Source organism: Colius striatus, chromosome 4 (assembly GCF_028858725.1).
Source record: "Colius striatus isolate bColStr4 chromosome 4, bColStr4.1.hap1, whole genome shotgun sequence".
In the NCBI taxonomy this organism is placed as follows: Eukaryota; Metazoa; Chordata; class Aves; order Coliiformes; family Coliidae; genus Colius; species Colius striatus.
Genome location: NC_084762.1, coordinates 42148639 through 42175129, shown reverse-complemented (window position 1 = coordinate 42175129; position 26491 = coordinate 42148639). Strand labels below are relative to the sequence as shown.

Sequence of the window (26491 nt, the reverse complement as noted above, 5' to 3'; positions counted from 1 at the left end):
GGTTTCCTTTCAGCACTTCAAACACCAGAGCTCTTCAAATACCTCCCTCTTCAATCAAATAAGAGTTTCTGATGAATTCTTGTTTTGATACTATAAGACAACTCTCTGACCCATCTTCCTGAACACAGACTTTCCAATTCTAAAACCTAAATCCTTCCTTCATCCACAAATTTTAACTTACTATTTTGATAAAAGAAAAACCTCTAAGTGGGGATTTAGTACTTAAGAAATCCTTTTGTAATAATTCTAATTATTAAGACACAGTCTTAGGGCTGAAATGCATAAAGACTGTCAAATCTGCACATCTACTTTGATTTCATATAGCTTACAGCAAAGGATAAATTAAGAAATTGTTCAAATCAAAACCCAAAGTTTTTCTCGTATTTCCACAAACACCCACAATCACTCCCGCAATGAACATCTTTTACAAGTGTGAAAGAGAGGAAATTTGAAACGTAGTTGAAGTTTTCCAGACCACAGTTTATTTGAGAATCACGTAAACAAAAATCAAAGGCACAAAGTACAAAAATATTTTAGCGCAGCTTGTCATATTGAGATCATATTACTGAGTTCACAGTATTTTCAAACTGTGATACTACAGAAACTACAGTAGGTTTAAATGTTGCAGGAAGGATAAAATAAGTAGAAAATCTACTTGACATTAAACCAACTTGTAGTTACAAATGTGCTGTAAATGGAAGTCCATACATGACACTTATTTGTTTCAAGCACTTTTCATAGTGATTATTGAGTCTCACAGATTCCTGTACCGCATGCTTTAGATCTTCCACCTCTTCAAAAAAGTCCTAGGAAAAACCAAAAAGTATTCACCTTAAAGTTTCTTTGAAAGACATTCTCAATAAGAGCTAGTCGGCACCTCAGTTGTTCCCGAGTTCTGAGACACTTTGTACATTTTATTAATTTCTATATTTTTATTAATATATGCTTGAGGTATGCAAACACGCCTCCAGCAGGAACCATCTGCAACAATAACCTTATGTAATAATCCAAAACTTTGGCCTGACCACACAATGCAAGCAGAATTCAGGTTATGTTAGAGCCTGGAACACAGACTAAAAATAGGATAGATCCATTAAGAGAAGGCAAAAATGCTGATTTGTCAAAAGCTACAAAATGGCAGTCCGAAATGACAAGGGAATAGTGTTAAACTGTGTAAAAACACAGCCATAGGTGCTGAAGTCTGCCAGGAGCAGGTAACGCACTGTTAATTTTTTTCTGTTGTGGTATCACTTTTTTCTGTTGTATCCAGCGACAGGACAAGGGCTAATGGAAAGAAGTTGGAACAAAAAAAGTTCCACTTAAAGATAAGAAAAAACTATTTCACTGTGAGGGTGAGGGAGCCCTGGCACAGGCTGCCCAAGGAGCCTGTGGAGTCTCCTTCTTTGGAGGTCTTCCAAACCCGCCTGGACACATTCCTGTGCAACCTGATCTAGGTGGACTAGCTTTGGCAGGGGGGCTGAACTAGATGATCTCTAAAGGTCCCTTCCAACCCATACCATTCTATGATTATATGAAGTGGCAAAATCTGAAAACTGCAAGATTATAAAAAGAGACAACGAACAAGGAGAAAGATGAGGAGAGCAAAGTAAGGAGAATGATGTTAGCATTTGAAGAGGACCACATTTATGAATCTAAGAAGGAAAAATGTATACCATATTTAGGCCTAGAAACACACAAAATCTTTTTGGACCTTAAGTGCTCTGTAAATATCTAGCACCCATTTTGAACCTGAAGTACAACTACATTTTGTTAATGGATGTCTTATTTCAGAATAGGATCTATTATTTATGAATACATCAAGTTAAAAAGTTTGATTTTCACACTCAAAAATATAAGATTTATGATGCTTCTTGACAGAGCCTAAAATGGACAACACAATCCAACAGGTCCAACTGGCTCAGATAAAAGCAATTTACGACAAAGGAGGGAATGAAAAAGAGCAATATGTAAGGCTACACAGAACATAAGGAGACAGTCCAATAAAAAAGCCATAAAAAATTAGCTCTGTTGAACTTATTTAATGTCAGTCTACGTGGTTTTGCTTTCTCACATTGGTCCTTTCGTAATTATACTACTCCAGAATGCAGAGCTTAGCAACTAGTTCCAGCTGTACCTAATTCAACTAGGAGATAAATTCAGCTTGATAAACTTAATTTATTAAAAATATCAATGGCTCATAGCTTAAATGGAACTATGTTTTGGTCAGCTCCTGCAACTCAACTGAGCAATCCCGATTCTTTGTAATCACAGCCACGAGTTGCTGGCAAATGCGAGGACAGCAAGCAGAGTGCAACAGCCCAAGGCTAATTTCCTGCACCTTAGAAAGTCCTGTGTACCACAGTAACAGTGTATCTATATTTGATACTTTGTCCTGTCCTTCTGACTTTTTCTTTTAAATGAACAGCTGCATACACTTTAAATAAGGTTGAGTGACTTAAAACTACCTAGAAAATGGTCACTGATAAAAAGCCATAACCTCAGATTTATTTATTTATTTCTCTTCTGAAACTTTCAACCACGAGTTGTCCCTAACTCCCAAACACAATGATCCAGAACTCATCCTGCCTCAGTGTTCTAGAACTTTCACAGCTAATAAAGTACCGCCATGCATTACTGTTCCCCCTCTAATGAAAGCCGGCAGAGTGTTATTTGGCTTGTGAGAAAGGACTGCAAGTTGAGAAAACAGATGAGCAAAGGAAGAAAGAAAAAATCCAATACCAAGCCTAAGGATAAGTGAAAAACAATGTAAACAAGTTTGTTGTTGACTACAAAATCTTAGGTCAGTACTTTAAACTAAGGCTTCTATAGCTAGGTAAGATCTCTTCACCTTCTCACATAATTTCAAGAATTACCAAGTTTTCACACTTTCACTTTCTACACCTATCAATCTGTCAGGAAAACATCAAAGCCCTCCTCCTGCCCTCCCTAGCCTTAGAGCTCTGTTAGACACATAACTTCAGTATGTTTAAGTTCAGGAGAAAACAGCTTTCATCTCACTGACAGCACAAAACAATAAAACTGATAATCAAACAAATATTGTGGTTATCTCTGCAAACGTCTGTTGGAGGAAATTAAGACCATTTCCAGCAGTTATAATTTTAGTGTCCTAAGGACCTTAGGCAAATAACCTCTAGTGAGGGAAATTAAATTGCCCAAATATTTTTAAAACCAAAAAAAAAAAAATCCACAAGAAAAACCACATCTGTTTCAAACAAACAAACAAAACTTCAAATGACATTACTCCTCTTCCTGGCCAAGCAGTATTGTAAAATGGTAATGTTTCAAGGAGTCAGCCTGAGGACAAGCTTCAGTTCAGGCAGAAAAGTTAAGTTACTCAAAAATCACTTCTTCTTAAACTTGTCCTAAAATAAATTACCTTGTCTAATCCGGCTAATTCCTTTTTTAGTGCTTTCCTTTCTGTAGACAACTTTTCATTTTCTTTCTTCAGCTTTTTAATCTCCTTCAACAATAGCTCTATACTCAAATAAAAAAAAAAATATAGACTTCAACCATTACAGTCAACCTCCTCCTCACATGAATCACATTACAGATAAAGAGCTGCCTACGTTTGGTGATATTAGAAAATTATGGTTCAGCTTTTTAAAGCACTTTTTTCATCAACTGATTTATTGTTAAGGATCAGCCCAGCACACTCCCAGGTACTATGAAAGGTAACAGGACCTGCCAATTGAATAATCTGCTACATAATTAGACCGTGGGATTATGTTACCTTAAAATGTGCCAAACATACATCATATGTCTTGATTACCTTCTTCTGATTTACAAGAAGGTCACATTAGCCCTCGATGACAGCACATTTCCTGAAAATTACACCTATATGGTCTCTTCAAGGGGATTTTTTATGCTTTCAAGTGGAATGGGATTGCAGCTTAACTTGGGGATTTACTTATATGAGGAAGACCATGCTTAAACCACTATTGTCTGGGTTTGCCCCACATTTTAAGGCTAAAACCAGGTTCTTTTGTGTATCAGTGTCTGAAAACCAAAGAATGGAGCAACAAACATTATTTCTAAGAGAACTGCATAGATATAGTCCACTAGAATAAACAAGTAGTACTAACTACAGCCATGCCCTCCCACCCATGATTACACCGACATATCAACTTCGGATAAAGAGAAAAGCAGCAAACATTTATTTTTATCACAAACAAATGCCAGGCTGGAGCCAAAGATAGGACATTGATTATGAGATTTTTACACATGAGGTTTTCAAACATTTTAGATACTGCTGGTTGAAGTAGAAAAAATAACCTGGAGTGAGCAGGCCTCTGGAACAGAAATGAAATGCATCTGCTCTGATAGACACACAGGAAGGAACACCATCAGAAATAACTGTACCATTACCTAAATATTTACTGCAACAGGATTCCTTCTCCTTAGAAATGTCCCCATGAGACGGTGCTTCCCTCTCTGGGGTTTGCTTTCTTTTTCCAGAAACAGTGCTAGTTCTCCAAGAAACCTTTTTACATTCCAGTTGCTCAATTCTTTGCCTCTGCTCTCGAAGATTCTGCTCTAGCTCATGAATTTTAATCTGTCAAGAAACTATTTTTTTTAAAATGCGTAGAACACACACAGGTGAACTGAATACAACTGGAAACATATCCTGAATGCATATCCTGAATGCATATCTAGAGCTTTCAATTGCTGACTTAAAACTACATTCATGCAAACGGTCTGAAAGGAGAAAAAAAATACAGCAAGTGAAGTTTTGCATCCATCAGAACTGTTTTTAAAAAAACTGTTATTGGTCACATGCTGGCAAAACAGTACAAATGTGCATGCACAAAGATACTAAACCTTTCTACACAATAAAGTACACTTTCATGGCAGCAATTGCCAGCTTCTAAGAAAAAAAAAAGTGCATATAATTCAAATAATAATTAATATCAATTTTAAAACAAATAAAACACGTGTTCCAGACTCCTAGGAGGAAATTAACTGGACTGTTGAACTGTAACGCTTGATCAATGCCTAAAGAGACCACAGCCTCTTCAAGCTTCTTAAACCACTCCTGGCCACACAACCCTAACTTTGCTCCAGTTATCATGCTGGTCTCCTGCACAGCAAGCCAACAGATCTTGCTACCTGACAGAAGACTATTTACCTTCATTTGGTTAACTTGCTTCTGGATTTCTGAACTAAATCAGCTCATGACACATACAGAAAAACATCAGGGCTGGTGCAAGACAGGTCAGAAGGTGGAAGGAGGGGTAGGTAGGGGAGTAACCTAAACAGGAAAGGGGAGACAGCTTTCAGCTACAGATATACTAGTGACAGAGTTCACTTTCAAAAGGAACTACAAACCACTTTCCATTATCTCAGTGGCACAGAAAACAAAACAAAAAGAGTCTAAAAAGAAAAACATAGTCTCACTTTACAAATGTGAGAATTACTTTTTTTTGGTCTCCCTAAAAGCTTATGTTTGGCTATTTCATACCATCTCCTAAAAATTCTACTTACAGTGAGATTTTTAATTGCTTCTCTTTGTTCCTGGTTTGTTTTGACTTCTTTAATGTAACGTTTCTGTAGCTCATTATACATCTGAAGTAGTCTAAAACAGAAAAAAATGCATGAATTGCAATAGAATATGAAAGCCAAAAAAACGTGCAGATACCCCACAGAGGTCACTGGGACTGCAGATATACTGTAGGGATTTGTAAGAGAAATATTTCAGATGGGTGTGGACGAAATGTGACACGAAAAGAGAAAGCATGAAAAAAACCCAGCACAACAGGAGTTAGAAGAATGGTCTGTATGGATGGCAAGAATCTCTTTCACTCAGGCAGACTGAGGACCCTGTTGTTTTTGTCCAGCCCACATGGCGGCACTCTGATTAAACCTCAGTACCAATAACTCCATGGAGTTACGAGCAACAGGAGGGTGCCAACGACTTTGCAGCATGTTGCATGCATCATTTCCCTCTCCATCAGCAAAAGAGATATTGCAAAAGACCACTCCTAAACGATATTTTAAGTTTGTCCAGAAACTAGCTTCTTGCTCCCAATCAAGAACCTATGCTGAGGAATCATGAGGCAGTGTCCCCAGCTTTGTGTTGCACAAAATGTTTCATTGCTTCTGAGTATGGGGGTGTGAGGATATGAGCAAATGAAATCTGTAAGAAAATGCGTGTGAGTGGGGAAAATCAATGTAAAATAAACAGACTAGGCATATTACCTTGCATCAAGTTCCACTACGCTTATTTCCTACCAGATCTCATAGCGTTCAGCCTACATATATCAGGCCCATAACGTAGCTGATGAACACAAAGAGACATTTTCTCTATTTTAATAGGAATTCAAATCAGAGCTGGCATTCGTACTAAGTCATGACTGCACACCACAGGCAGGATGAGCAACACTGTAGTACAGAACAGCTTTGTAAAGCAGCATGTAAACAGATGCTAGAAAAACGCTAAGTCTTATGCACTTATGTGCAAACTAATATAAAGGTTGTCCAGCACTAGATTCAAAGAAAAACTCAGATTTTTTGTAAACAGCTAACTGGGTACTCAATTGAAGCCCAGAGCTAGACACTCAGCCTTTCTATGTAGTTTGCAAAAAGAGAGTCTGGTATATTGTAAAGGTATTTTTTTTTAAAGGGGAGGAAAAGAAAAAAATAGGTCTTCTACAGCCACCTAAAGGAAATACTAAAAGTAGCGTGCTTGAATCAAAAGCAGTAGAGACTGCCTGTCTTCCTGAGATCCACAGCTCATTTCTGTAAGTGAACAATTAGCCTTTGAAAGAATGGAGCAGCTCATTTATTTGAAAATCAAGTCATAGAGGGATGGACCAACCTGTAGCATGCCTGGTCGAATAAACATTTCTATATACATTGTCTAAAAGCAAAAATTAATCTTTTACATGAAAAAACAGCTGTAAGAGTTTATTTTTCACATAAATTGGCAAACTACAATAAGTAGTGCCTCACGTCTAAAATCAATTACATGGAAGAGTAGAATCACTTGTCTGGCTTACTTTAAAACAGTACCAGCATAAAAATTCTATAAACACAGAAAATTGAGCTATTAAAAAAAAAGAGTTAAGAAAGTTTCCAAAAAATAGAAAACGAAATTCATAATTCTGGGTTAAAAATCTAAGGGAAAAAAACCCACGTTACTTGTGTGTACACATACATGAAGGAGCTTCCCTGGCTCATTCCATTTTTTCAATTAAGATTTGAGAAAGAAATAAATTTTGTTCTTTGTTTAGAGCTATTTTCAAGATAAATCTAAGATTTTGTATTTGGTTTTAAAATGTAAATAAAGTGATTTTCCATTGCTTCAAGGGCTGGAAGCTGTTTCCATAACAGTTAAAAATTCAACTGACTTAACCATGAACATGTTCTACCCTACAAAGAAGACTACCGAATTCCATGAAGAAGCAATTTCCAAGAACTCACCTGACACTGTCACCCTCTAGAGTAAGATCCTTGCTGCATCCACCCTTATGCCATAAATGGGTTTCTGTTTGAACTTGAACACTCAATCGAAACAAACACAACAGTTTAATAAAAGTTAGATTTTGCAATTTTAATTGGATGAAACAAAGCAATTGAAAAGGGCTAAATTACTTTTCAGTTTGATTTGACCATAGAGGTTTCCATGCAGGATCACAAACATACCAACATTTAAACTCAAAAACTTTGCAGATCCTCAAAACACTAGCGCTATAGTTTTTCATGTCCTAAGGTCACAGTTTACAATTGTTTTAAACAGCATTGATGCAACTTCAGTATCTTACTACTGTTTGTTGGCAAAATAGTCAATGCAGTTAGACACAGTATTATTTCTATTAAAACTGTTTCTTTCACTATAGCGATTGCTACAGTGATTAATTTTGTCCAAGTTGCCCCAACCATCCATCGCTCCTTAGCCCCAGCATTCTCCATTCCCATCATCCTGTTCACAGATAGTCCCTCAATATATGCAGAACCTGTCCATCTGAAGATTATCAAGGTTAAAATCCTGAAATATTCGACTTCTTTTGACATAGAAAGAAATGTTTGATAATTCTTACTCTCTGCTTGTGACATAGTCACGCATTAACTCTTGCAGATGCAGTTTTCCTTGGATTTGACCCAGATTCTTTTCTAGCTCCTTATTTTTTATGTGCAGTTTTTTCAACTTCTTGACTAACTGCTCATTTTCATCACTGAGCTGAAAAGGAAGAGAATTAAGAAAGTAAAATCAAGCCACATTTTGAGATCAAGTGTTAACTCAGCTAATAATGTTTCAAATTAAAATTCTCTCTCAAACATTTCACCACGTTTCTTTTAAACTGTATAAATATATAAAGGAAAATGGCAGGAAAAATAAATGGCCTCAAACTTGATGAAGAATTGACTTATATATTAAAGAACTGGCATATAGAGTAAAAGCTTCTAATGTAACTTCATGGTTCACTAGTGAATAAGGCACACTTGGTTTGCATTTTAAAAAAACCCACAAGCGGACAAAACATTCACCCTCTCAGTTATGCTGCTAAACATCAGCTCAGCAACTAAGCTCGATTTATTTTTGTTTCAAAAGCTGAAAGACTGAAGTACAGCCGCATTAGTACAACACCTTGTGTGCACATTTGCCAAACCGCGCCCAGCAGCACGTCATCACACTCATCACTACGTCTACAACCTAAATGCAATCAACTATATTGCCCTAACCTACTAGGTATTAAGTAAAACCGATTAAATGGACCGATACCCAGTCAACAGAAGTTACGCTACCAAGGAGAAACGGCAAGCTGCTGTGAGCGTGAGCTCTGCCCGTCAGGCAAACCCGGCCGAGACGAGAGCCGCCGCAACCCTCTGTCCAGGCCAGGCCGGGCTGGGGCAGGAGGGCGTCCCGCGGGGCTCCCGAGAACCGGCATGTGCCCCGACAGGCCAGGAGGCTGTACCTCGGACCCCACTCACTTGGAGGCACTTGTGGAGCGGGGGCAGGGCCATGGCGCCTCGGCAGGACGCTCCGGGCGGGGCCGGCTCGTTGGCGCCCACCGCCCCGGGCAGACCGCGCCTCCGCCTCGCTGCCCTCACCGCCGCCGCCTCACGGCTCTCAGTAGGCGCCTAAGCCACCAAAGCCCATTCCGACAGGCTCTGAGCAGCGGCTGTCATAGCCGAGCGACGGCACCCGTCAAGGGCCCCGGCCGAACACAACCCCCCGCCCCGCGTTGCCGGGGGAACGGCAGCGAGCGGAGCGCCGGGCGCGGCCTGCGGGTGCGGCGGCAGGCAGGGCTCGGCTCCGAGCCGAGGGGGCGCGGCCGGGGCGCGGGGCACGCGGCCCCCGGGCCAGCACTGCCGCGGCCGAGAGGGGCTCACCCCGGAGCTGGCCCAGCGCCTTCCGCCTCCCTGGAGGCAGACAGCGACCCCATTAACGCTAATAAGTGCCTAACGGGCGGGTCTCAGGAGGATGGGGTGACACTTTTTTTCTGTAGTGTCCAGCGATAGGACAAGGGCTAATGAACATAAGCTGAAACAGAAACAATGCCGCTTAAACATACGGAAAAACTTATTTCCCGCGAGGGTGAGGGAGCCCTGGCACAGGCTGCCCAAGGAGGCTGTGGAGTTTCCCTCTCTGGAAGTTTTCAAAACCCGCCTGGACACGTTCCTGTGTGACCTGGTCGAGGTGAACCTGCTTGCGCGGGGGGGTTGGACGGGATGATCTCTAGAGGTCCCAACCCCTACCATCCTGTGATTCCATCTCCTGCCCAGACCAGTGACTATGGGATTCCCGGGACAGCTGGCGGGGGGGCTCTGCAACCAGCTGTACTGTGGCAGTGAACCTCTGCCTCTGGAGCCAGCCCAGTGAGACCCACTGCCGGCATGTCTCATTTAAATCCTCATTAGTTCTATTGGCAAATTTGTCTTCTGTGACTAACGCACACTCAGTGCATGGGCTTGAGACTGCTGCAGTACACCCAAGTATTGGTTTGAGTCTGCCAATTGCAGACTCGCACGGATGCATTTGTACAGCAACACACACCGAGTCCTATGTCTCTACAAAAGCGTATTCTGCATCTCCCACTCCCATCACAGCAGAAGGCAGGGTGCAGGCTGTTCAAGGAACACACATGAAAGCAGGAGATAACATCATGCCTGCAACTGCTGCCATCCTTGTGTTGCCTCTCTTGTTACTTATGCCCCATCATATGTTGTCATCTTTTTTTCTTTGTGTAAAACATTGCCAAATGCCACCTGCCCTTCCATCTTGACTGTGCAGCCCACCTGATTGCAGAGTCTGGCAATTTTTTTGAGAAACTATTCATGCCCGAGAGTAAAAGGGGTAAATGACAGCAGCTCACTACTGCCTACTGCGGGTCTACAACTATCCTACACTTGTTACACGATACTCAGGTCGTGTTAGGATGCAAAGGGAACTGTAACTCTAATCAGATTAAGGAGGCAGGCATGCCTCTAGCTCCAGGGCACAACCCCACCATCTCTCCTCCTTCCTCTTCAACCTGGATCAGCCCCTCATCCATCTGGCCAAGTCCTTCACACAGGAGTCACAGCACGGTAAAAGCCACTGTGCTGAGCTGTATACTAGAAAATCCAAGCTGTATACAGCAACTAACATTGAATAAATTTGCAACTGACAGCTCCTGGTATGAAAACTAAGAAGTCATTTCTTTATAAAAATACAGTTGGATGAGCTTGGCTACAATAGCCATAAAGGGGGAAAAAAAAAAAAAGAAAATAACATTGAGTCATATAATACCAGCAAACACGATGGTGCTGCAGAAAAGGGGAGATGGAGCAGCAATATTCCGAGATGTTCTGTTCTGTTTTATCCAGCACAAATGAGATATCAGAGTCCAGAAAATGGGAATTAAAATTACATGAGGAAGAAAATACAGCATACTAGGAAGGGTTAAAATAACTGTGTTTGTTTAGTCCATAAAATTGAGATGGTTAAGCATCATTTTAACTTACTTTCTCTTTAGTTACTGTAAAGAATGGTAATAATTTTCCCATGTCCTCTAGAGGAGGATGAGCAGAAATAAAGTTACTTTCCAACAGATTATTTTAGTTGGATGATAGCCACAAATTTCTTCATATCAAGAAAGAAAAATATCGTTCCCCCTCACTAGAATTTTAACTAACAGGTCAGAGAATGATCAGGCATGACTTTGGATACAGGTATATCTAACTGGCATATAGCAAGCAGAGAGAAAGATTACTTTAAAGCCCCTTTTAGGCCGACATTTCAACGATTCTGTTGGCAACTTAGAAAAGAACATGCTTTGATATAACAGTAATTCTGGTATTTTCTCAAACTTTGTAAAATGACTACTTGAAATAATTTTTCAAGTGATAATGGGAAGCTGTCACTTCCCATTGAGACAGTGTGGCAGAGAAAGATCAGCACAGTGGAATCCAGCATACCCTACGCACCAATATTTCACTGTAGACACTATGAATAGGATAACCGTTTTTTCCTCAGTAGTGTGAAAGTCAGAAGCAGTCATGATCACATAATACCACTCAAGGCAAGGCCAACTGGATATCAAGGAATGGTATTTTATAAAGAACACACAAGGCTTGCTAGGAGTTACATCCTTATGGTATCCAGGTGTCTGGGTTTCGTTTGGCTTTTTTTAAATACAGTGGGTGGAGTAGTGAAACAAAATGAGAAGGAAGCACGGTTGGATTAATTCATGGCTTCTGCAGAAAACTGAGCAGGCATGGGAAGGGCAGTGCTGGGACGCACTCAGAGAACAACCTAGACAGGTCAGGAGTAGCAGAGAAAACAAGCACATGATATGCCTTGGGTTATTCTCAGATGTGAAGTCTGCAGACTCTGTTTCCCTTGCTCTCCTACAAACACAACCAGTTCTGGGCACACCGCCGCTCTCCTGCCTGCCCCAAGAGTTGTCAACGATGGGTCAGCTATGCACAGTTTTTAAGATCCAAATACTTTCAGAATACAAAAACTGTTAACAGTAGAACACCTCTTCAGGCTGGAAAATGACACACAGAAAAGCTGGGAAATGAGCCAACAGAGCTAAAAGGGAAAGAGGAATTCACAATTTCTGACCTAGAAACTGTGTCATGGAGCTTCTCTCTGTCCTCTGACCATGTTCTCCTCTGTCCCTGACCACGGCAGTCAAGGGAATTGAAGACAGATGGAGGAAGAAGACAACAGGTTCTCCAGCTATGCAGCTAGACCTGCAGGGAGTTTAAGATTCAGACTTTACCAAACAAATGCTGATCCAAATGACAAACACCACACACACACCCAGCCTTACTTGCATCTTCAAACTCTTGGAAAAAGCCACAGCTGAAGCTCTTGTAGGTTTTATCACACACATTACGATCAAATATTTTTTAAAGTGGTCATTGATTCTGAGTGGCTCCACTTCCAAATGAGCATCCCTTCTTCCAAATTAAACATACTATATGGATCTGCAAGAATGGCCCAAGGCTGGCTAGCACTAGGCATCAGATTCGGAAGCATCCAAAACTCAAAAGATAATGTTAGCCTGCATGTGTATACAAACCACTTTAAACAAATGATAAAAGACACTTATGTACTTGAGTAGGAAACACGTTCATTTTCCAGACATACTAACAATACATGATTTTTTTTAAAACTTCTGTGTCAGTAGATGTATGAAACGCCACTAAGATGTTTACTTTCCACTGTAAGCAGTAAATTACAGCAGAAACATATCCCCACACCATTATTTAGCTGGTTTGTTGAACACATTCTTTTTGCCTTGCATTTCTCTTTCCAACTTAGCTTGGTATGAAGAGGCACATTTCATTCTGGCACACATGAATGAAAATGTCATCGATTCCAGGGATGCTGAGCCTGCTGCTTACTGCCAAACAGCAGGAACGTGATCCGTGGCACTTTTTTTCAGCTGCTTCGAAACCATTGATTTATTTTGTCAGAAAAGATACGAGCATGGGATTATTTGATGCAACCCTACAATAATTCAAAGCATAGCCTTTTTTCCCACACACATTAAAGAGCAGCATGTGTCCTTTCAACCCTCAGAGACCTAGCAACCTCAAGAGATTTTCCTTGGGATTAAAATTCTCCCGTGAAAATATACATGCCTTTCTAAAAACACATTAAAAATTTCATCTGCCCGAAATTAATCTCTTTTATTCCACCCACCAGCTGTGTCTGCAATGACTCCTGAGCCCCTTTCAGGGTAGAAGATGGCAAGGCTCATGCAGTCTTTCTGCCCACTACATTCTTTGTCACAATCAGTGCTGCCAATCTCACAGACAAATGCCAGCTGAAAAATCATGGAAAAACCTTGAACAAATTGGCCAATACGAAGAATAGGATCTTCCTCAATCTTGTTTTGAGCTTTGGTCAGGAAGTAATAATCTCATTTGTGTGCAGGAGCCTTCCCTGAAACAGGGAGAAGCAGTCTGGCTTTGCCGAGCCTTGACACAACTACAGAGATCAGCCAAAAGCAAAAGTTCAGAATTCAGTTGAAAACATTAACATTTTCCTGCACAACAAGCAGAATGCACCCACACCCAACTGGATTTACGATGACTGTTTGCAGAATTAGAAACAAGAAATCTTTTTGCATAAGATGTAAGAGGAAATCAATTTAATTATCAATCAAGTTGACAAAACCAAACAGAGGTTAGATTTGCTAAACCAAATGAGGCTACAGGGATCCCTGCCACAGCACACTGACAAAAGTTCTGTATCACCTGCAATGACAGAAACATCAGGTTATAGTACTAGTTTGGCTTTGGGGGGTGTTGTTGTTGTGAAGGCAATAATCACTCAAAGACGTAGAGGGTCTAAGTAATGCACGTGCAGAGACGTACAGGGGCAACACAGTACAACCACCAGAGTTGACTCGAAGCCACCCTTCCTTTGCTAGCTACCTCCTTATATGCTGCTTCTGCCCATGAGATCACCCAGGGCCCAATTGATTAACTTGCAGCACCTGTTTCTGAAGTAGCATGCCAGCTGCATTAACTTATCCCTACCATCTTTATTCAAGCTGGCTGGTCCAAGCTACGTCTGTGCCTACAATTCCCCCCTTTTTCTTTTTTGAACCAGCCAGCCTTTAGCAACACATTTCAGAATTAAAGGTACATGAAGAAAACATAAATATTTTTACCCATGGCCATGAGTTTACAACAAAAGGTCAATAACAGCTACATCGCTGAACAATACAATACAGAAATCCATAAAGTCAAAATAAACAATCTGATATGTGTTGGTAGGAGGGACGCACACTGGCAGGAAGGGATGAGGTCTTGGTAGCTCCACTGATATTTCTTTTTCCTGATGTAGTTCTGGACTTTTCTTCAGATCCTTTAGCATGCTGATCTGTGAGCATTATCAATAAGATGGAAGTATCTCTTCATCTGTTGGTCATCTTAAGTTCTTTAATTCTTTTATAGCTGAAGGAATTTACAGCAGCCTAAGTGGTGCCACAGTTGCGAGGGTTTACATTTTAATAGAGTGATGGATTGAGGGTGGATCACTTGGTTCTTTCCTCAAGATTGTTTTTTCCATTGGTCTTACAGTTAAGTCCTTTCTGTTGATGTGGCTTGATCCATTTTGCCGGAATCCATCGGGGACCTTGATCTGTAATGACACAAGCATAGCCTCTTCCCCACGTTAACAGATCTGCAGGTCCTTGCCACTCTCCAGTAGTGGGATTCTTATACCAAACTTTAGGTTTGTCAGTAAAATCCAAATCCCGACTCATTTGGGCAAAGTGTGTTAATGCCGGTGGTTCATTCCGGTTTGCCACAATTCTGAGATGATTCATTGTATAAAGGGCTTTCATTAGTCTGTCTTGAGGACTCACCCCCTCTTCCCCCGTTTTTTGTTTTTCTAGAAGGCCTTTTAAGGTTTGATGTGTCCGTTCAATAATGGCTTGACCGGTAGAATTTCCTGGGATACCAGTAGTATGTTTAACACCCCATAAGTTTAGAAACTTACGTGTTTTACTGGCTATGTATCCCGAGCCATTATCAGTTTTTATCTCTCTTGGAACACCAAGGACAGCAAAGCAACTCCTCCAATGTCTTATGACGTCTCGAGAACTGTCACTGGTTAAGGCTGTGGCCCAAACCATGGCTGAATAAGTATCAATAGTAACATGTATACGTTTAAATCGCCCAAAAGGAGCATAGACAGTGATATCTGATTGCCATATACCTAATGGTGCCAGACCCCTGGGATTGACTCCTACTCCTAGGCCGATCTGATTCTGGCATGCAGGGCACGTGGAAACAATACCCTGAGCGTCCGATATGGTCAAGTCAAACTGCTTCGCCAGCATTTTCGCACTTTGATGAAAAAAATCGTGCGATCTTCGGGCTTGAGAAAATTTGTCAATTATTGGCCCCGTAGGTATCAATAAAGGAGCTGCCACTATCCTGTCAACAATTTCATTGCCAACTGATAGGCCATCTTTTAAGCCCGAATGGCTTCGAATATGTCCAATATAATAAGCAGTTTGCCGTTCATTTATCTGATGCCAGAGTCGCAGAAATAAGTTATACAGATTCTGATTAGAGATTTCTTTCAACAGCGCTCTCTCTAATCGAGTGACAGCATCGACCACATAGAGGGAATCGGAGATGATGTTTAATGGGACGTCTGACCATTTCTCAAAAGTTTTAACTACAGCCATCAGTTCCAGCAGTTGAACTGAACTGCCTGGGGAGTGGACAGTTAGATTTTGCCATTTTCCATTTTCCCACCAAACCACTCCTGCTTTGGCTTGGATCTTACTGGCGTCGGTAAAAACAGTCAGGCCTTTAACGGGTACTGCTGATCTCAACGGCCGGTCTTCCATTTGAAATTTAACAGAGAACAATTTATGGGCCGGATAATGATTATTTATAGTTCCTGGATATGACAATAAGGCCCACTGTAATTCATCAGATTGTTGCAGTGCCCAGTTCAAGAACTCATCTGTGAGAGGAACGAAAATGATGTCTGCCTCAATCCCTGCTATTTCCAGCAGACGTTTCCTGGCCTTAACTATTATTTTTGCAATTGCCTCAAGCCTCGTGGTAATTGTTTTTTGTAAATTATATGGCAAAAATATCCACTCCAAGATCCTCAATGGGTCTTTCGCTACTGAATCCCATTGCATCAAGATTGCCATTACATGCTGGTTTTGACTTATCACAGCAATGTTAATTGACAAGTCAGGATCATATCGGTGACTGTAGTTATTGACTATCTTGCTTCCTATTTTTTCTATTGCTTGGATTTGCTGCCGAGACAGTCTTCGCGCACTATCAGCCTCTACTGAGCCCTTTAACAAAGGCATTAGTGGCGCAAGATCCTCATTTGTGATACCACATATGGTTCGTACCCATTGGATATCACCTATCAGCTTTTGAACGTCTGTTAAGTTAGCAATATCTGTTTTAATTGCCACCTTCTGAGGATAAATGCGCGCATCAGTGATAATATTACCTAAATATTTCCAAGAGGCGTGCATTTGTACCTTCTCTGGCGCGATCACCAACCCGGAGTTGCTTAACTGTCGGTTCACTTCTTGTAGAATGCGATGCTGGTCCAGGCCTTTCCCTGCAATCAAGATATCATCCATATAATGGTAAAATAAGACACGAGGGTATTTTTTGCGCAGAGGTGCCAGCGCCCAGGCAACATAAGTTTGACAAATAGTTGGTGAGTTCTTCATTCCCTGAGGTAAAACAGTCCATTGATATCGTTTTGCTGGCTCTTGTTTGTTAATCGATGGTACTGTAAAGGCAAACTTCTCACTGTCATCCTCATGTAAGGGAATTGTGAAAAAACAGTCCTTTAAGTCAATCACCAACAGGGGCCACTCTTTTGGAAGCATTGCAGGAGAGGGTAATCCTGGCTGTAAAGCACCCATGTCCTGCATCACTGCATTAACAGCTCTTAAATCATGTAACAGCCTCCACTTCCCTGATTTTTTAGGGATAGTAAAAATTGGTGTATTCCATGGACTGGTGGATGGCTTAATATGACCCTTCTCTAGTTGTTCATTTACTAATTCATGAATGTGGGCGAGCTTTTCTTTGCTTAGCGGCCATTGATCAATCCAAACTGGTTTATCTGTTAGCCAGGTTAACTTCAGGATTGGTCGCCCATCAATGGCCGCCATTAAAAATTTTCATTTGACAAACGAAAGCCCATTTGGCTTAAGGCGTCTCTACCCAAAAGCCAAACTGAAGTATTCATTACATAGGGCCTAATTTGCACACATCTATTCTCTTCGCCCTGTATACATACCGAAATCAGGTCTGTGCTAATTTTTGTCATCTGTATTCCTCCTACTCCAACGACAGGGGTGTCTAAATTCTCTAAAGGCCAGCTTTTTGGCCAATAGGATAATGGCACAATAGTAACATCTGCTCCCGTATCCAGTAATGTGTTGTACCCAACCATGTGTTCACCATTTGGATGTTGGAATACAACCGTCTGAGTGGGCTTTCCCTGTGAAAGCGGCACCGCCAGTCTTACCTCAGGTACTCCAGTGGATCCAAAACCACCGTCTCGACGCTTACGACTTCCTGCGAAAGGAACTTTAGCTCTGAAAGGAACTAATTGCGCTATTTTAGTTCCTTTAGGTATATGAACTGGTGGCTGCCAAACTTTAACCATTATTCCAATATTTCCTTCATAGTCTGCATCAATTACACCGGGGAGCACAAAAATACCCTGTCGAGAGGCCGATGACCGTCCTAAAAGCAAAGCGCTTAATCCATAGCCAAGGGGTCCATTAACGTTAGAGGAGATAATTGTTACCTCTGTGTTGTGGATGGTTACATCTACTGCTGTTTCCACATCCACTCCTGCGCTTCCTGCAGTGGCTGATCTGAGGCCATCCAGGCAGCTCTTGGTGTTGAAGGGCGTTTTTGTGTCATCGCGCTCGCCCTTTTTGCGCTCGTCAACCCGTTTCCCTTATGCATTGTTTGTCTGGCCACTCGAGAGCGGCACTCAGTGGCTCTATGGCCAAACTTGCCACATCTGTAACAATTACCGTGAAATCTGCCATTGGACCCAGATGGCCTGGCGGAGCTGTTTGTCCATACCAATGGTCTGGACCGACATTGATTTTTCACGTGTCCTATTTTTCCACAGTTAAAGCACTTTGGCCTCCGATCTCCTTTGTGGGCTTGAACTAAAGGTTTCAATGCTGTTGCCATTGCCTCAGCTAAATGTGCTGACGATCCTACCCTAGAGCAGGCTTCTATCATGTCGACCAAAGTTGCTGTCCGCGGGAGAGCCTGCAGGATCTTTTTGCAATCATGGTTAGCGTTAGCAACTGCTAAGTGTAACCCTATTTCCGCCTTGACTTCAGCCGACATGTTTGGTATATGATCCAGAGCTGCTCTTAGGCGGTCTAAGAAGGTCATGAAAGGCTCATTAGGTTTTTGAATAATAGTTGTATATGAGGGAACTGGCACCCCCATATCAGGAACAATCTTAAATGCTTGACGTGCCAGTGTCTGTGTTTGCTGCAAGATAGCTTCATGCAGCCGGGCTTGTACCTGAGGATCAGCGAATGCTCCTTTACCCAGCATCATGTCTGCTGTGACAACTCGCCGCGGATCTCCCTGTTGTAAGTCCATGTTTTCCACCACCGTCAGATCAACTCTTTTTTCCCATTCAGACTCCCATAATAATACCTGAGTGGGCTTCAGGAAAGTTTCTGCAAGCTTCCGGCAGTCAAATGGAGTCATTAACCCACTGGCAAAAATATGATCTAGTAATGTCTGAACGTATGGGTTGGACAAGCCATATTGCATTACTGCTTTCTGGCCTTCTCTTACCAATTTCCAATCTAAAGGTGCCCATTGTCGTTTTCTTTGTGCTGTTATTACTGGAAAGGCTTGCGGAATAAATTCGCCTTCGATTACCGCATCACGTATGAGGCCTCTCCATTTCTTAGCCGGATCATAATCATCTGGACGAGGATCTCTGAGTACCTGTGGGGATAAAACTTTAATCTTTGTTTTGGTTAATTCATTAATTCGTTCCAACAGCTGATTAGCTGTTGCTTTTGGTTTTTCTATCAGTTCCTCCAGCTGGGCCAAAGTGTGTTTCATATCTTCTCCATGTTGTATTAACTCTTCCTTTAATAATTGTCTTTGTTGATCTTCACTAGAAGTTGGGGGTGATGATGGCAGAGGAATACACTCAGGGATTGATGAGCTCAGGGGCAACGGCATATCATTTGTAAAACGTACCTTCCGTTCTCTGTTAGGTACTCCTTCAGGTATAGCAGAAGGGTGGGATGGGGCAGGATGGTGAAGGGTGGGTGGGAGGGGAGGAGAAGCAATGTGTGTATTCGGCTCCTGGAATGGTGCTCTAGGGGGTTCTGGGGGAGGTGGGCTCACATCCATGCTCTCCTCTTCCAGAGGTGGAGCCGAGGGTATTACAACATTATCCCCTCCGAAGAATCTCTGAGTATTTTCTTCTAGAGGTGGAGCCGATGGCACTATAAAGTCACCACCTCCAAAGAATCTTTTAGCATCCACTGGGAACGCAGATGGTGCAGCAGCTTCTGCTTTCATGGCAGCAGCGGCAGCACGCTCAGCTTCTAGCTGGTGTATAATGGATGATACCAATTTACACAAGCCGATAGCATTATTCAACATGTCTCCTAGCTGTTCCCAGTGTCCTTTTTCATACACTTCTTGGGGGGAAGCAAAGAGACCCACTTCCTGTCCCCATCTTACAAGCCTTAGCAAAGGCTCTCTTTCATAATTGAATCCTTTTTCCGCAAGGATATGCTGGAGGGTGTCAATAGGACTTTCCTCTTTGCTTAGCATTTTTCCCATTATATCAGTTTGCTCAGATTACTTGCCTTTTCCAGCAGAAATCCAAGTGCTTTTCTGCCGAGGGTTCTTGATCCAACCGATTCAGCGTATCACGTCGGGGTCACCAAATGTTGTTGTTGTGAAGGCAATAATCACTCAAAGACGTAGAGGGTCTAAGTAATGCACGTGCAGAGACGTACAGGGGCAACACAGTACAACCACCAGAGTTGACTCGAAGCCACCCTTCCTTTGCTAGCTACCTCCTTATATGCTGCTTCTGCCCATGAGATCACCCAGGGCCCAATTGATTAACTTGCAGCACCTGTTTCTGAAGTAGCATGCCAGCTGCATTAACTTATCCCTACCATCTTTATTCAAGCTGGCTGGTCCAAGCTACGTCTGTGCCTACAGGGGGGTGCATTACTTTTAGTATTTTCAGTGGAGAATGTTCAAAAAATAATACTGGCATGACTGTGACAAAGACAGTTTGCCACTTTTCCCTTCAAGGCCAGGGAAAAAGACCCTTACCATGTAAAGACATGCTCTAGAGAAAAAGAGCAACAGCTTGGGACTGTATTACCTTATCCACAGAACTCCCTCTGGATTAAAAAAAAAACCATGTCTCAGAGGAGACTCAAAGGCATTTGCACCCCAGGAAAGTTCTCGCAGCCTTATCTCCTGGAGGAAAAAATTCCCTGGGATGACAGAGCCAATCTGCAAACTCTAGAAAACACTGAAGGACCTCATTTTACCATAAAGCAGTCTGTCAGACCTTGAAGCCGAAAACCTTCAATTCCATGTGTAGTGGTTTTGCCTGGGCCAGGTTTTTTGGTAGCAGGAGGGCTACAGGGGTGGCTTCTTTAAACAAAGATTTGCCAGAAGCTCCCCCTGTAGCTGACAGGGCTAGGGCCAGTCAATTCTAAAATGGACCCCACAGTTGACCAAGGCCTGTCCAACTAGTGATGGAGGTAACGCCTCTGTGAATAATGTATTTGAGAAGGGGAAGAAGTTGCTGTGCCACTACTAAACGGCAGCAGAAACAGGGAGTGAGAATGTGAAAACACCTCTGCAGACACCAAGGTCAGTGGAGAAGGAGAGGCAAGAGGTGCCTAAGTCACTGGAAGTAAGACTCCCCTGTGACCTGTGGTGAGGACCATGGTGAGGCAGATGTGCCCCTGCAGTCCATGGAGGCCACCGGGAAGCAGAGATCCACTCACAGCCCGTGGAGGACCCCACACTGGAGCAGGTGGATGCCTGAAGGAAGCTGTGACTCTGTGGGAACCTCACCCTGGAGCAAGTTCCTGGCAGGACCTGGGAATCTGTGGGGAGAGAGGAGCCCACGGCAAGAGTAGGTTTGCTGTCAGGACTTATGATCCTGTGAGGGACTCAGGCTGGAGCAGTCGGTACCTGAAGGACTGTTCCCCTGGTGGATGACCCACATTGGGGCAGAGTGTGAGGAGCTGTACCCGTGGGAGGCCCCATGCCAGAGCAATTTGTGAGGAACTGTGGCCCATGGGAAGGACCCACACTGGAGAAGTTCATGAGGGACTGTCTCCTGTGGAGGGACCCCACAGTGTAGCAGTGGGAAGTGTGAGGAGGCCTCCCCCTGAGAAGAAGCAGTGGCAAAGTCCATCTGAAATGAACTGACTGTAACCCACATCCCCCATCCCCTGCACCACTGGGGGAGAATGAAGGGGTGTCCTGGGAAGAGGGAGAGGTGGAAGGAGGTGTTTTAAGATTCAGTTTTATTTCTTATCTTCCTGTTCTTATTGTTCCTGTAATAAATCAAACCTTTTTCTCCCAAAGTCGAGTCTGTTTTGCCTATGACACTAATTGCCGAGTGATTTCTCTGTCCTTATTGCAACTTAAAAAACACTCCTTATATTTCTCTCTCTCTCCTGTCCAGTTTAGGAGGAGGAGTGATTTTGTGACTTGGTGGACACCTGGTTAAACCACCACATCATGTTAACCAACCCCCAGCTTAAATCTGAAGGGAGACTCCTGAACTGCATGTTTCAGACTACCTTTTCATTAGTTTGTGGCTGGAAAGGAAATGTGGAGGTTGTCCAAGCAGCAGTCTCTGGGCCTTCTGGACATCAAGTAGAAATGATCAGAATATGACTCTGCACGACAAAAAGGGAGCACAAGAAACACCTAATATACCACTGTGAATGGTGCATTAATCAAGTGTTATGTCACAAATAAGTCATTAACAAGCATATGAAAAATGGTGTCAGTGTTAGGAACTCCTGTTTGCCTCTGACGAAGCAGAAGCAGTTACTAACACAGCTCTTCTAGGGAGTTCAACAAGACAGAACATCTCCTTACAATTTACTTTCCCTTCTTGTACACTGAAAAGGCAAAACAAAAAAAAAAAAGGGGCCAAACATTCTCTTTTATCAGCTATAAAATCTCTCACTGCAGCATTACAGTTGCACTAAACTACTACCACATTGTAGTAGTTTGCAAACAAAAAGCTTGCCATCTGGGATACCTCTTTAAGTTTGACTCAAACTGCACTCTTTGTGAGATGCTGACAAAAGCTCCAGGGAAAAGGACTAGAGATTGTAAACAACAATTTCATATGACTAATCCAATATAATCCTATGCTGGGTAAAAAGACCATCTGCATGGATTCCCACCAACGTGCTTTAATAACAGCACAGCAAGCCTCTGGCTGTCACGTTGAGGAAAAGCTCTTTTGCACTCAGGCTAATAATTTCAAAAGATTACTTCCTTTTTCTTTTTTTTTTTTTTCCTTTCCCCTTCTGTTTTTATTAAAGCTATTAGCCACTTGCTCTCCCATTTAACTCCCTATTAAGAGATCATCCATCAAAGCCGTAAAGAGACAATGATCTGCCCTGGAAGACATCTGTGGATTCAACGTGGAGGGTGGGTCAGCTACAGAGAGGTCATCCTCCCTCCACAAAAGCGACCGCCAGTTTTATTGCATCATTGCAGCGTGCAACTACTGTGCAAGAGGAGAACAGAAAACTATGGGCTGAGGCGTTATGAAACCTGTTTCAGCTGCAGCAGCAGCTTCTCCTCCGAGCAACTGCTCTCTGTAATGCCGTGGACCCAGCAGATAGCCATGGGGATCCCCAGGCGGCACACCGAGCAGCCGCGCCGACGAATGCTGTCGTGCCACGGGTTAGGACAGGGAGGGAATGAGTCCGCCACCTCCAGCTGAGCCCCACCTAAGCCAATAAGGGCTTCACACCCCAAGAGAGGAAATCCACAACTATGACCTGTTTTCTGCTCCAAGGTCAGAGGGAACAGGTTTTCCCCTCTACTGAGCGTTTGTTGCCTCAGTGAAGGAAATCTAACGTCCACATGAATCTGCTCAGGGCTGAGGAGGATTCAGACAAATGTAGCACTCGAGAAACACTGGTATTTCAGGCTCATCCATCTACTTGTTCCAAGTAGATGAGATTAAACACGTGGTGTGTGTGTGTGTGTTTAAGTTATGAAAGGCATTTGAGAGGAACTGGCCAGCGTTTGGGGTTATGAAAGATCAGAGGTTACGAAAGACCTTGGCAGTTATGAAAGATGAGCCAAGAGTGTGATCCAGCAAGGCAGAGAGCAGCCTCAACCTGCTCAGGGGTGTACAGACATTCAAAATAAGCCAGCAGCTCACAGCAGGAAGCTCACACTGCCTGGCAGGTCTAGGCTGAGGAAGACTTGAACAAAACGTCAGAATAGCAATAAGAAAATAGTCCTCTCCAACTAGTAAAATGATGAAGGAAAATATTGCCATCTGTTTATAGACCTTACAGGCAGCAGGTTTTGGGTGGGTTTTTGTTGCAAAGTATTTTGGATGGTCTTAAAATTATTTCCTGCAGCTACCGATTTTCTAAGAAATATTATTTCCTGGATTTTTTTGTTCTGTTTTAAATCTTTTACCTGCATGAGACACATAGCTGGAATGAACTCTGTAAAAACCAAATCTTCATTCAGATGATACTTCAGCAACTCATTTTCACCCTTCAGTGACCATTTTACTAATATTCTACCATTAGGACAAACACAAGGTTGGGGAAATTTTACTAAGACAGATGGAGTTGCTTATTTTCCAAATGCCACTCAGACATCACTTAGACAGAGGACTTACTCCTGCTTAGAAAATGTATTGAGAGCACTTCACCCCCTTTACAACTGTGTTTCTCCACACTAGTGATTTTTCTACAATTACCTTCAGTAAGGATATTTCTGCATCCTGGCTACTGCACTGTCATTCACACTGCCCTGTTTTAAAAACAGGAACTAAACAGACCTTTCAAATGGCCCTATGGCAGCCTAATCACAACCAACCTCCAGGCACTGCAACAGACCTGAGACACACAGGAGGAAACCATCTGATCTACATCAGAATAGTATCTTGGCACTTTCAGCAAAACTAGAGACTGGTTTACTCTTGGCCAATTCAGTAACTAAAACTTCCTCTTTCAAGAAAAAAAAAAAACCACAGAAAACACTGTTATCATGGTCTGAGATGCTTCCTAGAATGCAAAGCCATGGTTAGCTGTACATTTTCTTATTCACCAAAGTTAAAGCTGTTTTTACTACGTCTCACCAGTACATACATCCCACCAGTAAGTATGTGCACCTGTCCGGCCCAGCACAGAAACTCTCTTGGGAAAGTCCTGAAGCCACCTCAAGCTGTGCTGAGCATGGCATCAATAAAACGCACACATTCTAAAACCTGGAAGGAACTGGGAAGGAAGGAAGAATCCAGAGCAATTCTGTTCCGTACTATTCCAGGCTATATTACATGTTTTAACATTATTGCCCTTAATGAAACTAATCTCAAGTGAAGACAAAGCAGATATGCGGGTGGAAGAAACAAGTAGCTCAGAAACAGAACAACCAGTCAGAAGCAGAAGGACTCATAAACACTTGGTGATGCTTTAACAAAAATTCATGATTTCATACTTTAAATAAACTTTCAAAGTTAATTTACGTTCTCAGAGTTTGTTTTCTGATTCAAAATGGGGACTAGAAAATGGTTTTTTTGGTCTTACAGCCTTGCTGTCTTTGTGGTATCCACTGCCACAGCGCAGCTTTGAAATTTACAGAATGAAGTTGAATTCTTGCACTACAACCCATGAAGTTTTGTCACTTATTTTAGAACGAAAAAGTCTAAGCTTTTTTTTTTTTTAAGTGTCTATTATTTTTGTGAACTACATTCCTGAGTGACCTGATCTAGGTGAACCTGCTTCTGCAGGGGGGTCGGACTAGATGATCTCTAAAGGTCCCTTCCAATCCCTATCGTTCTATGATTCTATATGGCAGGAGTGTTATGTCCCTCTCATCCCAAAATAATCTGTGTCCTACAAGACAAAAAATAAAACAGAACTAGACTTAGGGTCTGTTAGCTTAGATGGAATATCCAAGCCAATTAAACTCAGTCTAATCCCTAGAAAATTAACAGCTAATTTTGTGTTCACATCAAACACAGTGAGTGGTGGTATTATGAAATTTTCTTATTGCAAATGTGGTAATCACTAAAGAACCTCTATTCTAGCCCTGAAAAGTCACTGAAAATCAAACCTTCAACCACAAAGCAGGTGCTGGAAGAAAATAACAAATTTCATAGACTCCATATATTTAATGTCTTTTTTGAAAAGCTATACTGACCCAGTCCCTGGACTCCCCTTTGTCCAATTCAGTGCCAAGTGTGTATCAGAACAAGTAATTTGGAAAAGTCCCACTGTGGCAAATAAAGTGTGCATTCCTAACAGTGTTATTACAGATTGGTTACTGTGTAAGTACGTATTCATTGCAGGCCACCGTTTTTCTCCAAGGCGGATGTAGATTCAGAATCTCTCAGCTGTCTGCCACTGGTCCCCCCTGCTCTGCTGGCTCCAACGCATGATAATTTGGCTTATGTGTTTGTTTTAACAATAGGTTCTTAATTCTCTTTGTTATTGACAAATCCAAAATGTCATACAAAGATAAATGAATAATCTGAAAGGCAATGTATTTGTTAGCATACATTTTCGTTCCCAAGCTCTAACAGACTGCTGAAACTAACAGTTTGCTACACTGTCTCCTTCTCCTCACACCTTCCGCTTCCTGGGCCACTTTTCCCACCTTTCCCCTTCATTCTCGCGATGGGCGATGCCAGCCGTCAGCTCTTCCCTCCGAGCGGCGATAAGGCTGGCGCCCGGCCTGCCGTTCCCTGGGATCGCCCTTCGCCCCGACACACCAGCAGGCCCCGGGCCTTCCGGCCCCGGCTCACAGGAGCCACGGGGCGCTGGTACCCCCGAGGGGCGCTCGGGCTTGCGGGAAGAGGGGCTCGTTATCTCGGAGGAAACTAACGCCTCAGCCTCAGCCCCAGACTGGGGAGCCCAGCCTGGCCGGCGGTAACGGCCGTTGTGCCATGTCAGGCGAGGGGCGGCTGGGCCACGGCAATGGCGGTGGCAGTGGCAGTGTTGATGGCGGCGGTGCAGGGCAGGCCGGGCCGGCGGCCTCTCCGCCACATCCTGCCCTCGGCGGCTCGGCGCGGCCTCGGCGCTCCTCTCGGAGGCCCCCTCCCCGCCTCTCCCGGCCCTTCTCCGCCCCCGGGGCTCACCTACAGTCAGCGCCCAGCAGCCAGGCGCCGCGTTGTAGCCCGCCTTTCCCATTGATCGCGGCAGCCGCCGGGCCGCCTCCCTCCGCCCCGCTCCCCCCAGCGGGGAGGCGCCAC

General features: G+C 42.9%; 2 protein-coding genes across 11 annotated transcripts in view; both read right to left on the bottom strand.

Annotated features, from left to right (window-relative positions):
- The window catches only part of MPPE1 (metallophosphoesterase 1), a 41439-nt gene extending 14974 nt beyond the window's left edge, over nucleotides 1–26465 (bottom strand). For 3 of the 8 annotated variants that reach the window (XM_061996082.1, XM_061996076.1, XM_061996083.1), the window contains exons 1-2: nucleotides 12071–12119; nucleotides 5503–5593 (exon numbers count right to left, since the gene is read on the bottom strand). The gene's annotated coding sequence lies outside the window, so the exon portion shown is untranslated. Of the gene's footprint in view, nucleotides 1–5502; nucleotides 5594–7440; nucleotides 7521–8949; nucleotides 9032–12070; nucleotides 12146–26377 lie in introns of those variants that run through there. The other 5 variants (XM_061996078.1, XM_061996077.1, XM_061996080.1 and 2 more) reach the window with 5 other exon arrangements.
- On the bottom strand, nucleotides 16489–26425 carry LOC133625404 (uncharacterized). Of its 3 annotated transcripts, none has more exons than XM_061996071.1 (3): nucleotides 26382–26425; nucleotides 21828–21926; nucleotides 17592–19976 (listed from the first exon to the last, which is right to left on the bottom strand). In XM_061996071.1, exon 3 carries the CDS (start codon nucleotides 19822–19824, stop codon nucleotides 17809–17811), a length of 2016 nt encoding a protein of 671 aa, XP_061852055.1. In that variant the 5' UTR covers nucleotides 19825–19976; nucleotides 21828–21926; nucleotides 26382–26425; the 3' UTR covers nucleotides 17592–17808. The 3 variants fall into 3 exon arrangements, with proteins under 3 accessions (XP_061852053.1, XP_061852055.1, XP_061852056.1); XM_061996072.1 differs by having other exon boundaries at nucleotides 17592–19958; XM_061996069.1 differs by lacking the exons at nucleotides 21828–21926; nucleotides 26382–26425 and adding an exon at nucleotides 16489–16576 and having other exon boundaries at nucleotides 17786–20134.
- Nucleotides 26466–26491: the final 26 nt, after the last annotated feature.

Excerpts from the sequence above, each read along its gene's own strand:
- LOC133625404 (XM_061996071.1), bottom strand. The coding sequence starts at position 19,824 with ATGGGAAAAATGCTAAGCAAAGAGGAAAGTCCTATTGACACCCTCCAG.